At 32.3% G+C, this 13,886-nt stretch overlaps 1 protein-coding gene across 2 annotated transcripts; it reads left to right on the top strand.

The window, feature by feature from the left end:
* Positions 1–1,816: 1,816 nt before the first annotated feature.
* On the top strand, positions 1,817–12,181 carry LOC108338557 (protein ACTIVITY OF BC1 COMPLEX KINASE 1, chloroplastic). 2 transcript variants are annotated; one of them, XM_017575506.2, is made up of 14 exons: positions 1,817–2,227; positions 4,302–4,508; positions 4,579–4,668; positions 4,784–4,930; positions 5,465–5,629; positions 5,783–5,923; positions 6,023–6,202; positions 8,315–8,510; positions 9,114–9,241; positions 9,499–9,570; positions 10,966–11,078; positions 11,178–11,325; positions 11,410–11,479; positions 11,878–12,181. In XM_017575506.2, the coding sequence occupies exons 1-14, from the start codon at positions 1,961–1,963 to the stop codon at positions 11,940–11,942; spliced, it is 1,989 nt and encodes a 662-aa protein (XP_017430995.1). In that variant the 5' UTR covers positions 1,817–1,960; the 3' UTR covers positions 11,943–12,181. The 2 variants fall into 2 exon arrangements, with proteins under 2 accessions (XP_017430995.1, XP_052736114.1); XM_052880154.1 differs by lacking the exon at positions 1,817–2,227 and having other exon boundaries at positions 4,373–4,503.
* Positions 12,182–13,886: the final 1,705 nt, after the last annotated feature.

The following is a 13,886-nucleotide window of genomic DNA, read 5'->3' as shown; positions in this document are numbered from 1 at the left end:
TTCTAACCACTTTTTGTTCAACCATAGACAAACTGTCTAGATTGTTTAACTCAACTGAGTTAAACACCATTTGTTTTAATTTTCTTCAGAATGTATAACATAATCAGTGTTATAAGCATATACATATTGGTAACTCTCAAAGAGAGTGTAAAATCAATATAATGAAATCAATGATATTGTTAAGGATTTTCTCTTTTAGAGAATATGGATTCAGATGATATAAGAGCAGACTAACATCAAGTTTGTTTTAGAGTTCAAACTGTCTCTCTACTATCTTTCTTTTCTTCTCTTCAAGGTTTCATATATTTATAGCTTTTTTTAAGAGATTATCGTTAACGGAGGTTGATTTCATGTAGAGCTGTTAGCATTTTTAGGTGAGAAATCACACTCAAGTCTACTTTGCAGAGGTACAATGCTTTACCATAAGTTTTGTCAAAACGTAGCTTGTATGATACGTCAAAGCAAAGGTCTTCAAGGGAAACATTCATAGAATGTTCTTCATATCTCTCAACGTCTTTTTTTAGGTGTAGTGATTCTGATAAAGTCTTGTACTTTTTGTGTTATGCACAAATATCAAGAACAAGGTATACAAGTATCAAAACACTTTATCGTACATGCATTAAATATTTTGAACGTTAATGAACGTTTAGTTGTATTGCATATTCAAAATATTTTATCATTTATCAACTCATTAATAAATGCATCATTTAGAAAAAAAAAACATATGATCATCAAATGGTGTAAAACATTAGAGGATTTATCAAAAGCTAATTGAGATATGCAGTGTTTAGCGAACTTTTGTTAGACGATACATTTTGTGAGATGCTTGTTTAAATTAACATTGTTTTGAATAAAACATACTTTTAAGATTCAGTGTTAATAATGAGATAAATGCTTCTGTTTGTAAAACATTGTCTTGTAAGACGTTGGCTGTTTAGACGTTTGTACGCAGTTTGTGAAACACTATTTGTTACACATATAATCTATTAGATGATTCTTTAATAAATATACTTTTTTTTCATTAGACGATGTTTATAAAACTTTGTTCATCACACAATATAGTATAGAAAACGTTATCATAAGTTTGTTTTTGTCTATAAAAGAATATATCTTTTTCATCTTTCTCCTTTTTTTTTCATAATGGTGTCTTCTTATTATTATGCAAATTTTAAATTGCAAACAAACTGATAATTAAATACAAATATATGTAACCATACTTCTTATAGATGAAATCAAGTAGCTACCAGGCTACAACTTTGATGTTAGATTGAGAATATCTTAGAAAATCTAGTTAAACTTTTAAAGTCTTAATCTCTAGTAGTTTGTAAGGGTTATATAGTTATTTTAATTATTAAATTTTACAAATTAAGTTATTCAAAACGTTTAAATTTTATTTTTAGTATAATAATTTGTTTTTGAATATTTTACCGAATTATGTTAAGTTATTTAATTTATTTTAATTTTAAAAAAATATTATTATTTTAAATATTGGTCTTCTAAAAGTCAAATTTGAATAACCCACACATATATTATAAAAGGTTGATAAGTTCGGATCCAAATCTAATCCAAGAAGACCATTGCGGTGACCTAGTTTTATCACCTTCCTTATCCCACTAGTTACATAAATGAAAATGATCAAAACTAAAAAATATAGCGAGATAAGTAGCCAACTCAGCTCAAAAAGTGTCCACATAAATTTACACTTTCCCTTCAAAGAAAAAAATGGTGGATGTGGTTGTGTTTGGTTGTGCCACGTGGACCACACAGCTCTCAAAGTGTTTTTGTTCTCTTCTTGGCAACACCACATTCTCTTGATACATGCGTATTTTAATGGAAAACCAACGTTTCAGAGCTCAATTCGGTTCTTCATTGACTCTGAAATCTCAACTCTCTGATCACTTGCAAATGCTCCAAATTTAAGGATTTCAGATTCGATTTAGGGTTTCAATTTCCCTCATCCATGGATTCCATCTACGCGAGCTCCTCGTGCACGGTTCCCCACCTTCTTCGTCGCGACACTCTGCTCTTGCTGCCGCGAACCTTGAATTTGTCTGCTTCATCTGCGCTTCAGCGGACGAAAAGGGCGCGGCGCGTGCGGATTTCGAGTTCCGCCGCGACGAACGGCGCCGTTTCGAGGGCGCTTCAGGGAGTGACCAACACTGCGCTGGAGCAGCTCGATATCGAGCGTGGCGTCTGCATCCCTTTCCGCAAGTACTCGCCCGAGATCGTACGTACGCATTAAGCCTCTCTCTCTGTGCATGTGTTTTAAGTGTCTCGTCGTCGTTTTAGTGTGTTTGGATATCAGTTAGGATGAACTAAACCCGTGTCATCGCTGGAAAGTTTAGGTGCATGTTTGAATTAAAGTCGGGAGACTGCAGCCGTATTTTATGTACTCTCAAATTAACTCATTTCTCCTTCATTTGCTGCATTTGAATTTGTAAATGTATTTTTCAAACTTTAATCCGAACATAGCCTAAAACTTCCTTTCAACATGATCAAATTGGTCTCCAGACATGCCTTTAGTTTTGAAGCATCTATGGCACGCATCGCTGATTCCGCCTTTTTTGTTTCATTTGCAACTTGGGTTGTATCTCGTCTATTCATTAAACCAGTCTTTTATAATTTGGGTTTGACCTGATTCAATTTTAAAACCTAGTCCAGGAGTTGAACTGGTTAATGTGGGATTTTCATGCTCGGTACCGGACATTTTTATCGTGAAGTTTGCAAGACTAGACATGTGTATGTGGTCCAATTACGAGTTAATAACGGTTGTTCTGATAGGCCTAACACTAACCACTGAGACTATCTTAATTATTTTGATTTGAGTTTAACTCAATTCCAAAAGTTGCTCCCTATACAATATTTAGCCATGTTAGCAATCAACATTGTCATCCAACTTACCAACACATGTTTAATTAGTCACAAAAATATAGCAGTAAAGTTATTAAAAATCTGTCATTGCTCGTCTTATTTTTCATAACTTCATGAATTTAAACTGTTTGGTAAGGTCATGTGATAAAATACTGTCATGATTATTTCTTAGGGTATTTTTTTTTGTAATTTTAGAATTTAAATGGACGCGTGCATCTATTACTCAATGTATGCGACGCTTAAATTACATTTGTGTCTTTGGACGAGTGACCCTTTATAATCAGTTACAGTCCAGGAATCAGTTGCAACTGGTTCAAAGTAACCTAATTTTAGGAATGCTTATTTAATGCCATGATTCATAGAGTTGGAGGTGCTAGCTTCGTTGGGATCTCCCTTCTGATAGTGATGCCTCTGCATACCTTTTGCATTTTGTAAAAGTTTTTAGTTTAGTTGTTTGGGTGCTAGACAGAATTGTTTTATTTTAGTGCCCTGAGGCCTTGGATTTAGATGGTTAAAGGGCACGTTATAAAGCGGAAATGACAACCCCTAATCAACGGGGTGGATTCTTATTATCTATTTATCTTATCCATATGAATGTCAACTTTGCACCTGTTTTCCCTATTAATTACACCCTTTTTCATTCTTTTTAGAACAAGGTTTTAAATAACGCATATAGAGGTGCAGAGTTGGCCCTGCCCACTACAGGGGCTTCTGTAGCATAGCGTTTTAGTGTAGTGGTACCATGTATTGATTCCAAGAAATACCTCAGAACAGGGACATCAGGGTTTTTTTGGAAGCCTATTTTGGGATTTTAATTTCCAAAATTGAAATATTATAGAAGTAAATGATAATGAAATTGATAAAGAGGACTTGGATTTGAAGATTATGACTTATATTTCCTATCTAAGAATCTTGTATTTGACTTTTACTGGCATTTCCTTGTATGTATTGTTTGAGACACCTATGACTTTTTATTGTTAATAACAAATGTTTTTAAGTAACTTTTGTCATTTTTTGGAATTTTTATGTATATATTATACAATATGTAAATTATAAAATAATTCAGTGTGTGTTTTCGGAGCAGCTGCTGCCCGCTGCTATTTGGGATTTAAAACATTGTTTGAGAATACAAATCCAAATAAAAGGGGTATTTGCCTAACTTAGCAGGTGTTAAAGTAATTTATTTTAGACTATACTGTATGGCATAAGATGTTAAACTTCAGATATCTGCATGACAACTGACAAGTATGTTATGCATGCTACTATAAAATGGACATAGGTTTTGTCATAAATGGGGTTCAGTATCCCGTTTTGCAGAGGGATGGTAGCTTTTCGAAGCCAGAGAAAAAAAAAAGCATGCCAGTATGCTGGATGATTATTTCTAATTTAAAGGTACTTAAATTTGATGACATTTTCCTTGTGGTTTATAGGTGAGGAATAATGTGTTGGAATCAAGAGGATCCACTTTGTCACTTATGTTGCGGGGAGTGGAGATAGTTTGGAATCTGGGCTTGTACTGGTCTAATTTGGTGTATGATTTCTTGGTTGGAAGGGATGAAGAGGTTGTTCCATATCGTGCTCGACAGCTTAGGAACCTCTTGTGTGATCTGGGGCCTTCCTTCATTAAAGCTGGTCAGGTGTGTTTCTTAGTTTTGTTCTCATGCCAGCAAGGGTTAGTTTAGGTAGTTGATATCGTTTGTTTGACAGGTCCTTGCAAACAGGCCAGATATCATTCGAGAAGATTATATGAATGAACTCTGCATCCTTCAAGATGATGTTCCTTCATTTCCCAATCAAGTAAAAGTTACCACTGTGCATCAACTGTATTTTCTAATTTTATTTATGCTAAGCATTTAGATACCATAGTCACTTGGACATTATAATTCTGATGAATGACCTAAAAATGTCCTAGATTGCCTTCAGAATCATAGAGGAGGATCTGGGTCAACCCCTTGAAGCTGTTTTCAGCAAAATCTCATCAGAGACAATAGCAGCTGCAAGTTTAGGTCAAGTTTACCGAGCAACATTGCGTGCCACTGGTGAAGATGTTGCTATCAAGGTTTTTGTTTTTCTCACCTTGCATTATAACTCAGTTTTAATGTAAATTGTTTGATCAGCTAATAGTTTTCAAATTATCCGCTAAATTATTTTGCTAATCTTCTTTTTGCTGCATCTAAGCCATTGCCTTTACGTTATAACACTTTAATTTCCTGCTGTGACCTGAATTCTGTGCTAAAAACATTGTGTTTACAACAGTTTTACATGTTTATTTTGTTGGGTTGATTCATTGTTTTTGTCCATACTTTTCCCAACCAGTAGACTTTATTTCTTTCTTTTTAATTTTCAATTGTATTTGACTCTTTGTCAATATTTAGCAATTAGTGATGTATGATTTATGACTTTTTCTTCTTGAGTTTCCTCTTGTTTTCGTATTTTATTAATTTCTGTTGTCAAATATGGCTTTAACTGAAATATTTATATGGGTTTTATAATTAAAGTGCTCAAGTGTATTGCTAAAATATAAACGAAGGGGAAAACATGAAGTTTTAGATCAATATTAAATCAACTTCTGAAGACATTTATGTTCTTGCAGGTTCAGAGGCCTGGGATAGAGCCCATTATATATCGAGATCTTTTCTTATTCCGCACTCTGGCTTCATTCTTAAATGGCATCAGTATACAGAAGCTGGGATGTAATGCTGAGCTGATTGTTGATGAATTTGGTGAAAAGCTTTTGGAAGAGCTTGATTACACCCTGGTAACTTTATGTACTGCCTTGAGTTTGTCATGGTAGTTTAATGGGGTGCTTTGAACTCATCAATGCACCCAATATGTGTGTCTTGGCATTTTTAGTGTCTTTCACTTTTGTATTTGTTCTAGACAAATTTACCGAGTTCTCTATCTATTTCAGGAGGCCCGAAATCTTGAAGACTTCCTGGAGAATTTTAAAAATGACCCTACTGTCAAAATTCCCAGGGTTTACAAACAATTTTCTGGTCCTCGTGTACTGGTAATGGAATGGATTGATGGTATCAGGTGCACCAATCCACAGGTTTGTTTATTTGGATTAGGGATGATAATACTATATGTTGTATCTTTTTGAAGTAGCATCGTTTGTTGTCTCGTGGATAATAATTCTCCCGTGAATCAGGCTATCAAAGAAGCTGGTATTGATGTAGATGGATTTTTAACAATTGGAGTGAGTGCTGCCCTACGACAATTGTTGGAATTTGGACTATTTCATGGAGACCCTCACCCTGGAAATATTTTTGCCATGCGTGATGGGCGAATTGCATATGTGGACTTTGGCAATGTCGCTGTTCTCAGTCAGGTAATTCTTCATATGGCAAGCATGTAGGGCAATGACCATTACTTTTTTCACTCTCTGATCAGTCAATTACTGTTTTGGTGTGCTACAAAATAATGGCATATAATGAAATGTTTAGTTGCATTCATCCATAACACGAGTGTGGATTTAGGTCACACAAAAGTAGGTGGAGTAATAAACCATGCCGTTGTTTATTGTTCATCTCTGATAATGTTTGTCATTGCATCAAATGCCTAAAGCTGTCATACATGTTAGTTTAAACCCACATGTTTCCTGTACATGTTATTTTTTTGTAATGAATATGATCTCCCTTACCTTTCTCTGATGTGAGAGAAGAATATCATTTGTCTTGATGCAAAACTGCTGTAAAATCGTGTTAATATTTTCTTTTCTCTATACTTCCCCCATTCCCCCACAGTGACCTCCATACAGTCCTTTTTTATTTTTTTTCTTGTCTTTGAATATTGAGTTAAAAATAGTAATTTAACATCATGAGCTATATTATCTGATTTTGCAGAGTGAAAGACCTTTAAGGTGAAGTAGCTAATGATATAATTACCAAATTTTTTAAAAGATTTTCATACTGCCTGTGCCTTTTCATTTGATTTTGTTCCATTATAGGATTAGGGCCCCCCTATACATAGTTTTATGCTGCATTGTTTAAAGGTCTAACTTGAATGCGGGACAAATAATGGATTTGTTATATCTTTGAAAGAAATTAATAGTTCTCAAATTTATCCTGATTTAACTTTCGCGTGAAAGTCAATAACTTTCCTTCAAGTAGAACAGATTTTATTGCAGATTTCGTTTTTTAATAAATGTAAAATGTATATTAGAGAGAGAGAAAGATGAAAGTTAAGGGATTATATATTATTCTATGAAGGCAAAATAAAATACAATGAATGCTATACTCTACCAATGAAATACATCGTTATGTCTAATAAATCCCGTTCAATATTCTTTCATGAAAGAAAAATAAGCAATAATTTCGGCTCTAATATCTACTGTTGCATTACGTAACAACAGGACTAATTGATTGATTTCTGTCTTGTGAGTGCTTCAAACTTAAATGAATTAACCCCAGAAGCATAAGTTGCAATCGATTGAAGATCCTTGCCTAGCAACATCCTATACCTTAATAAAGTACAAATACAACTATAAACTACGTGCTTTTCCCTATGGCTTTTGACATGTGTAGTGCACAATATTGATAGATATTCCTTTTATGAGGGTGTTTTTATATTTTGACAAGTTTCAATGCTTCTGTTTTTGGTTACATGAGAAGGGTTTGTGAGAATATGTTTATGGAGCCCAACTGAACTGTTGCACATACCCCTAGTGGGTACACATTTACCTTATGTTTGCTTCGGTTGATTTTCTGTTCACCAAGACGTATTTAGAGGGAAAGGGCAAAAAACAAATAACGAAAAGAATATCAAACCTTAAACTTTCTGCGCTGTCAATTTTTTTTTTCTGATTATATTTTATTATTATTATACTTTTATAGTATTATAAAATAAATAATTAAAATAAAATAATTTAATTTTTTATAAGTTTATGTTTCTATAGTATAGTAATAATTAGAATAAAAACATTACAATAATAAATAAAATGAAATAATTTAATATTTTATTCAGACACACTCATACACACATATATATATATATGTATATATATTATAAAAAAAATAATTAAAATAAAAATTATAAGTAAATAAATAAATAATTGTTTTTTTGAAATATAACTTTTGATTTGATAATAATTTTAATTTTAATTTAAAATTTATTTTAGCTCTAATTGATATTTTAAAAATTATTTTTATATAAAATTATTTTTAAAAATTTATTTTACAAATTAATATTTAAAATATATACCAAAAATTTATTTTATTACATCAATCACGTCTACTATAACTATTTCAGTCAATTTAAACATCCTTATTTCCTACTTCTTTCATTTTCTTTTCCACTTCCCCTTTAAGGATCTATTATGCAAATGGAAAATATTTTGCTTTTAGGATGGCTTTCATTATAATCTTGAGCATGGAATTTTGTCTGATTCTTTTCATACTTTTTTTGTGGCTGACAACATGTTGATCTGCTTCCATTTCTTCAGCAAAATAAACAGATTTTAATTGATGCTGTTGTCCACGCTGTGAATGAGGATTATGCTGAAATGGCTAATGATTTCACCAGATTAGGCTTCCTGTCACCGGGAACTGATGTCAATCCTATAATTCCTGCTTTGGAAGCAATTTGGCAGAACTCTGCAGGAAAAGGACTGTCAGATTTTAATTTTCGTAGTGTCACTGGTAGGCATTTTCCTTGATTATTTAATATAAATAACAATTACTATAATGTGACCATTTGATCTAACTTCCAATGCTTGACGAAATAAATTTTCTAATTTGGGTGAATTTTCTTGTGTTGTTGAATGGGATTGTTAAAGTAAAAAGCCACAATGAATTCTGTCGGAGCATGAAGAAATTGTATGGACTCGTAGTTGCAAGTTGTTTGGCTATGTCGTTCCATCTTATTCTTATCTCTTAATGCCACATTTTCCCTCAGTGGAATTTATGGAGGTTGTCAACATATTTATGGAGGACTAAATCTCTTCTCTTATATAGGATAACAAACTAGTGACTTTTTATTTATTCTGAAGTACATGTTTGGTTTGGCATATATATATATATATATATATATATATATATATATATATATATATATATATATATATATATATCATTGTGGATCCACATTTAGTTTGTTTGAACGTTAAACCAAATATGCACTCAAACATCTCTATTGTGATTTAGTTTGGTGTTTCAAATTTCTTGTAATCTAGGAACACGTTATTTGCATTTAGACTTCAATTTTTTCACGCCCTGATCAAATTTTAATGAAATACACTGCAGGAAAGTTTAACCAGTTGGTTTACAATTATCCCATTCGAATTCCAGAAAGGTTTTCACTTGTAATTCGATCCTTACTGACCCAAGAAGGCATCTGTTTTACGCTGAAACCTGACTTCAAATTTCTTGAGGTAAAGACTCCATTTTTATGACTTGTCCAGATTTTAAGTTCATTTGATAACTGCGTGCTACTTATTTTTAGAAGGCAACTTTTTTTAAGTTGCATTAGAAGAAAGGAAGCTGTATTATATGGTATAAAAAATAATAAAGTTCTAAATACTTTTGTGATTCATTATTGTAAACGAACAAGTTTGAGAAACTGTCAAAACTGTTGTCCCTTATGATACCTTATTTTCCAGTCTAATATGATCACCAGTATTTCAAATAGGTTGCCTATCCTTATGTGGCTAAGCGACTATTGACTGACCCAAATCCAGCTCTACGTGAACGCCTCATACAGGTTAGTAATTATGTTCAAAACGCAGAAACTTTTATGCACATAAATTTTATTCTGAATAATTTACAATCCTCATAGTTAATTTGTGCCAATTTATATTTAAAATTTGTGTGCCAATTTATATTTAAAATTTTGAAACAATTTCAATTATCATATGGGGTAAGAAGGTTGGAGATGACAGATGACAAAGGGGCCCCATAGTGACATACTTCCATGAAGTAAAACCAATTTAATTTCTATATTTTTGTATTCATAAGTAAACGATATTGCTTTATAATGACCACTGGAGAAAATGCTAGTTAGGCACGATGGGTTTAATTTTGATGGAGATAGCTAGATTTGTACACTGGCATAATGTCTTTTGGTGTCATTAGTCTGGTATCTTACATCATCTGTGTTAAGTGGTGAAAGGTGATTTTGTTATATTGGCTTATGCAATAGTGAATCTGTATTGTATTCTCTGTTACACCCATGCTATGATGAACTACCTAGATGGACAGAATGAAATAGGTTAGCTAGCCAGGTATGAATGCCCGCTGATCTACTGGAAGATATTTTACCTTGATCACTAGTCAAATTAAAGGGAAGTATAGGACTCTTGATTTAAAAGTTATAGCCTTATCGTGAGTATCAAGAGTCTGTGGTATCCCGATTCAAAGATTTGAGTTCCACTACCTATCAAAACTGTTTTTAAGACGCTTTAGCTACTCTAGCCTCTGTGGTGGTTATCTTTCTTGGCACTGATTTGCAACCCTTGCCTTGATAGTGCAAAAAAGAGAAATACCAAGTTTACATTTTTATGTATCTATCGGCATAATATATAGGAATGGGATCAATAAATCTTTCTTTTTTTTACCCTTCTCTTTAAATGTTAATACAATTGGGTCAGCTATGCTATAAGCTTGATTTGCTGTAAAGTTCTGTCCATTTTCTCTCTTCCCTCTGCTACCTAGGTCAAAGCACAGCAGACTCCTATGTGAAATTTTCTTTCAGTCAGTGTCTGAGTGAGAAATACTAACTTTATCCTTTTTATGGATCTAACCGCATAATATATATGAACAGAATCAATAAGTCTTTCTTTTTCCACCTTTTTGTTTAAATGTTAATACAATTCTGTAAGCTATGCTAGAAGCATGTTTTGCGGCAAAGTTCTGTCCATTTTCTGTCTTCCCTCTCTCTGCTACCAGGGTCAAAGCACTCAGGACCTCTATGTGAAATTTTCAGTACACTGTCTAAGAGATATCTTTAGCAAGTATTAAGTAGCGACAATAATTAATCCAGATTCCATTCAAAGTATTTTTGAGATTCTGTCTTGTTCTAAGGCTGAATACTAAATCATACTTGCTATGTAATTGTAAACTTATGTTGCTCCTCACTTGATATACTTTGTTGTTTCAGGTTCTATTCAAAGATGGACTTTTCCAGTGGAAACGGCTTGAAAACCTTATTGTTCTTGCAAAGGAAAATGTGGCGAAAATGAGTAACAATCCAGCATTGAAAGTGAAAGACACGTTCGTATTTCTTAAAACATTATCATTGGCAAAAAAACACGCATGTTTGTTTTACTTTTAAGTCATTCAGTAATACTCATTAGAGGCACCTCCATACAGGCAAATCCAGAGGGACTTGAAAGTTGAAAGAAAATTGGACCTCACTGACACAATCAAAGATGGAGCTCGCCTCTTCTTTGTTGATGAAGGAATACGTAGACAGCTTCTTCTTGCTTTGACTGAGGATTCAAAGCTTCATATTGAAGAGGTTTGTATTAATAGTATGACCCTTTCCACTTCCTTAAAGGTCCTTAATTTTGTTCTGGAGAATTCTGACTCGTATTCTATACAGCTTGTCGATGTGTATAGGTTGGTTGAAGATCAGATAGACATCCCTTCTGTGGCCGTAGAAGTAGCTAGAGGTAAGATCTAGTGAAACTTGAAAAAATTGACTTAATTCAACTTTAATCATGTCTAAAAAATATAACGATTTTATCAAGTGCTCCCTCATTGATCTCGTAGTTTTTTGTCGTGATATTTAAAGGGACTTGAGAATAAATTTAATTTCTTTGCACCATTGTTAAGATTTCACTCTCAACCTATCGGAAATTATGGTAAAAAGTTTTTGAGATGGTCATTTTAAAGGTCAACAAACTTACCATGACAATGTGATAAAAGATTTACGTTGTAAACATGTAAAAGTCATGGTAGATAACTGTATGAACAAACTGACGAAAGCCTGATAAAAAATTGTATGAAAAAAATTCTTTGAAGACTGGACTATATCTTTTAACACAATTAATCTACCAAAACTGTGCAGACTTACCAACAGTTGTGAGGGATCTCCTACTTTCATGGAGTGAGTCAATCTTGTCTGATAGATAGCTAAATCTCTGGGCTGCCTGCACATAGTCAGATGAGTATACTTTACACATCTTCTATATTTTCTCTCAATTCTTTCTTATTTATAGTGCCCAAGGTTTACTATATATAAAATTTTGAATAAATGTGTAGAAAATCAGTTCTACATTTGTCTAGGGAACAATATTTTGTTCAGTAAATATTAAGTTGTAATTTAACTGGGAAAAGTCCAAAAGAGTGATACAATCGTTTAGCCTCCTTCAGCGTTATTTATTGTATAAATCTAGCTAATGTTTGATTTAAATACTATTGGTAAAAGAAATGTAACATCAGTAAATAAAAATCATTATAATTATGAATATGACTTAAAGAAAAAGTTTAATGTTTATCCACTGCTAAAACAATTTTATATGGTCATTCAGTTGGCATGACTTGCAAGAACCCAAATTGACCGACTCAAATGCTTTCGCTTAAATATTTTAAGTGATTAGTTCAAATCCAACTTAACTTAATCAAATTTAGGAAGTATAACCTAATTAAACTCATTATCGATTGAGTTGGCATTGAATCAGCAAGAAACTCTGCCTTTCACCATACCAGTGAGTTTTGTAACAGTTGGATGTTTTTTAATTTTATTCTTTGCTTTTTAAAACTGATTCAGTCACCATAGAAGTATTTAATTATTTACCTTTTTACTAGTAATTCTTCATGTATGATGCACGTGATAGATATTCATTTTTATATAAATAAATTCTATAGTAAATATTTCATATAAAATTATATTATAATTAAAATTTGTAAGAAATAAACACTTTTAACATGTAAATTATATTTTTAATTTATGATAAACATTTTAAATTGGAATACAATATTTTTTTATTTTAATATGTTGCAAGAATTAACTGTTCCCTTTGTCATGCAAATTTACATCCCCAAATTCGCACAAAACTATAAAAATAAACGTAAAACTATGAAAACAAACACGAGAACAAAACTGTAAAAATAAACGTGAAACTATGAAAACAAACGCGAGAACAGATGACCAATTTATCATCACACTTTTGCTACAAGTGTGACACATGAAAATAAATAGACTTAAAACATGAGATAAATATTTCTAAATTTATTTTAATTTTATTGTTTGTTTTGGGTAAGAGGTTGAAGTCTCTTATTCAAAGCTGATCGATAATCTTTTATTATTCAAATTACGTTGTTTGTTCTCTCCTCTTTCTATTCAAGTTGTGTGAAAGGATGTCGGTAAAAGACACTCCACTCAAGTTAGTGATTTTGTATAATAATATTGTAATAAAAATTGATAATCAGTCTTTTTCGTTAAAAATATATTTATAAATATTATATTTAGTTTACCCTAACTGAATGGTCCGTGGCTTGGTTCTTACCTAGCTGAGTGGTCATACATTGTTGATTCAAATACAGGAGGAACAAGCTTAAGGACAATTTTAAAGAACAAGCTTTAGGACAATTTTAAGGATTGCTACTTTAATTAGTTTGTACTGTTATAAAGTGTATTCCATTTAGGCTGAAGTGGGAAAAATATTAAGATTCACGTTGACAAAAAGGGAAATAATTGTATACAAAATGCAACGTTATTGATGAGATGAGGTGTGATAAGAATCATTGTTCCAAAGATATAAGTAGCAAAAAATAAAACTAACACATTCACATGGTAGCAAAATTGACCAACACAAAGTCAACAAAATACAATTCATGCATCCCTTTAGCCACATCAACACTTCACTACTATGTCCATACATTTCATACTAAATCAACTAAAAAAGTACATAAGTACACACCTACCAAGAAAAAAATTCCAACTTTATTCTTTTGGAGGGAGAGAGAGAGAGATTTTGACTTTCTAATTTTTTAAAGTTTATTTTTAGTTCGTTATTTATTTTCTGTTAGTTTTTAGTTCTTTTAATTTTAAATTTATATATATATATATTTGTG

Source organism: Vigna angularis, chromosome 7 (assembly GCF_016808095.1).
Source record: "Vigna angularis cultivar LongXiaoDou No.4 chromosome 7, ASM1680809v1, whole genome shotgun sequence".
NCBI lineage: Eukaryota > Viridiplantae > Streptophyta > Magnoliopsida > Fabales > Fabaceae > Vigna > Vigna angularis.
The sequence above is the reverse complement of the archived record's forward strand: the minus strand, read 5'-3'. Positions and strand labels throughout refer to the sequence as shown.

Coding starts and splice junctions, on each gene's coding strand:
- LOC108338557 (XM_017575506.2), top strand. CDS start 1,961: ATGGATTCCATCTACGCGAGCTCCTCGTGCACGGTTCCCCACCTTCTT. Junction 4,509..4,578: donor CCTTCATTAAAGCTGGTCAG/GTGTGTTTCTTA, acceptor TTTGTTTGACAG/GTCCTTGCAAACAGGCCAGA. Junction 11,480..11,877: donor GGCCGTAGAAGTAGCTAGAG/GTAAGATCTAGT, acceptor AAAACTGTGCAG/ACTTACCAACAGTTGTGAGG.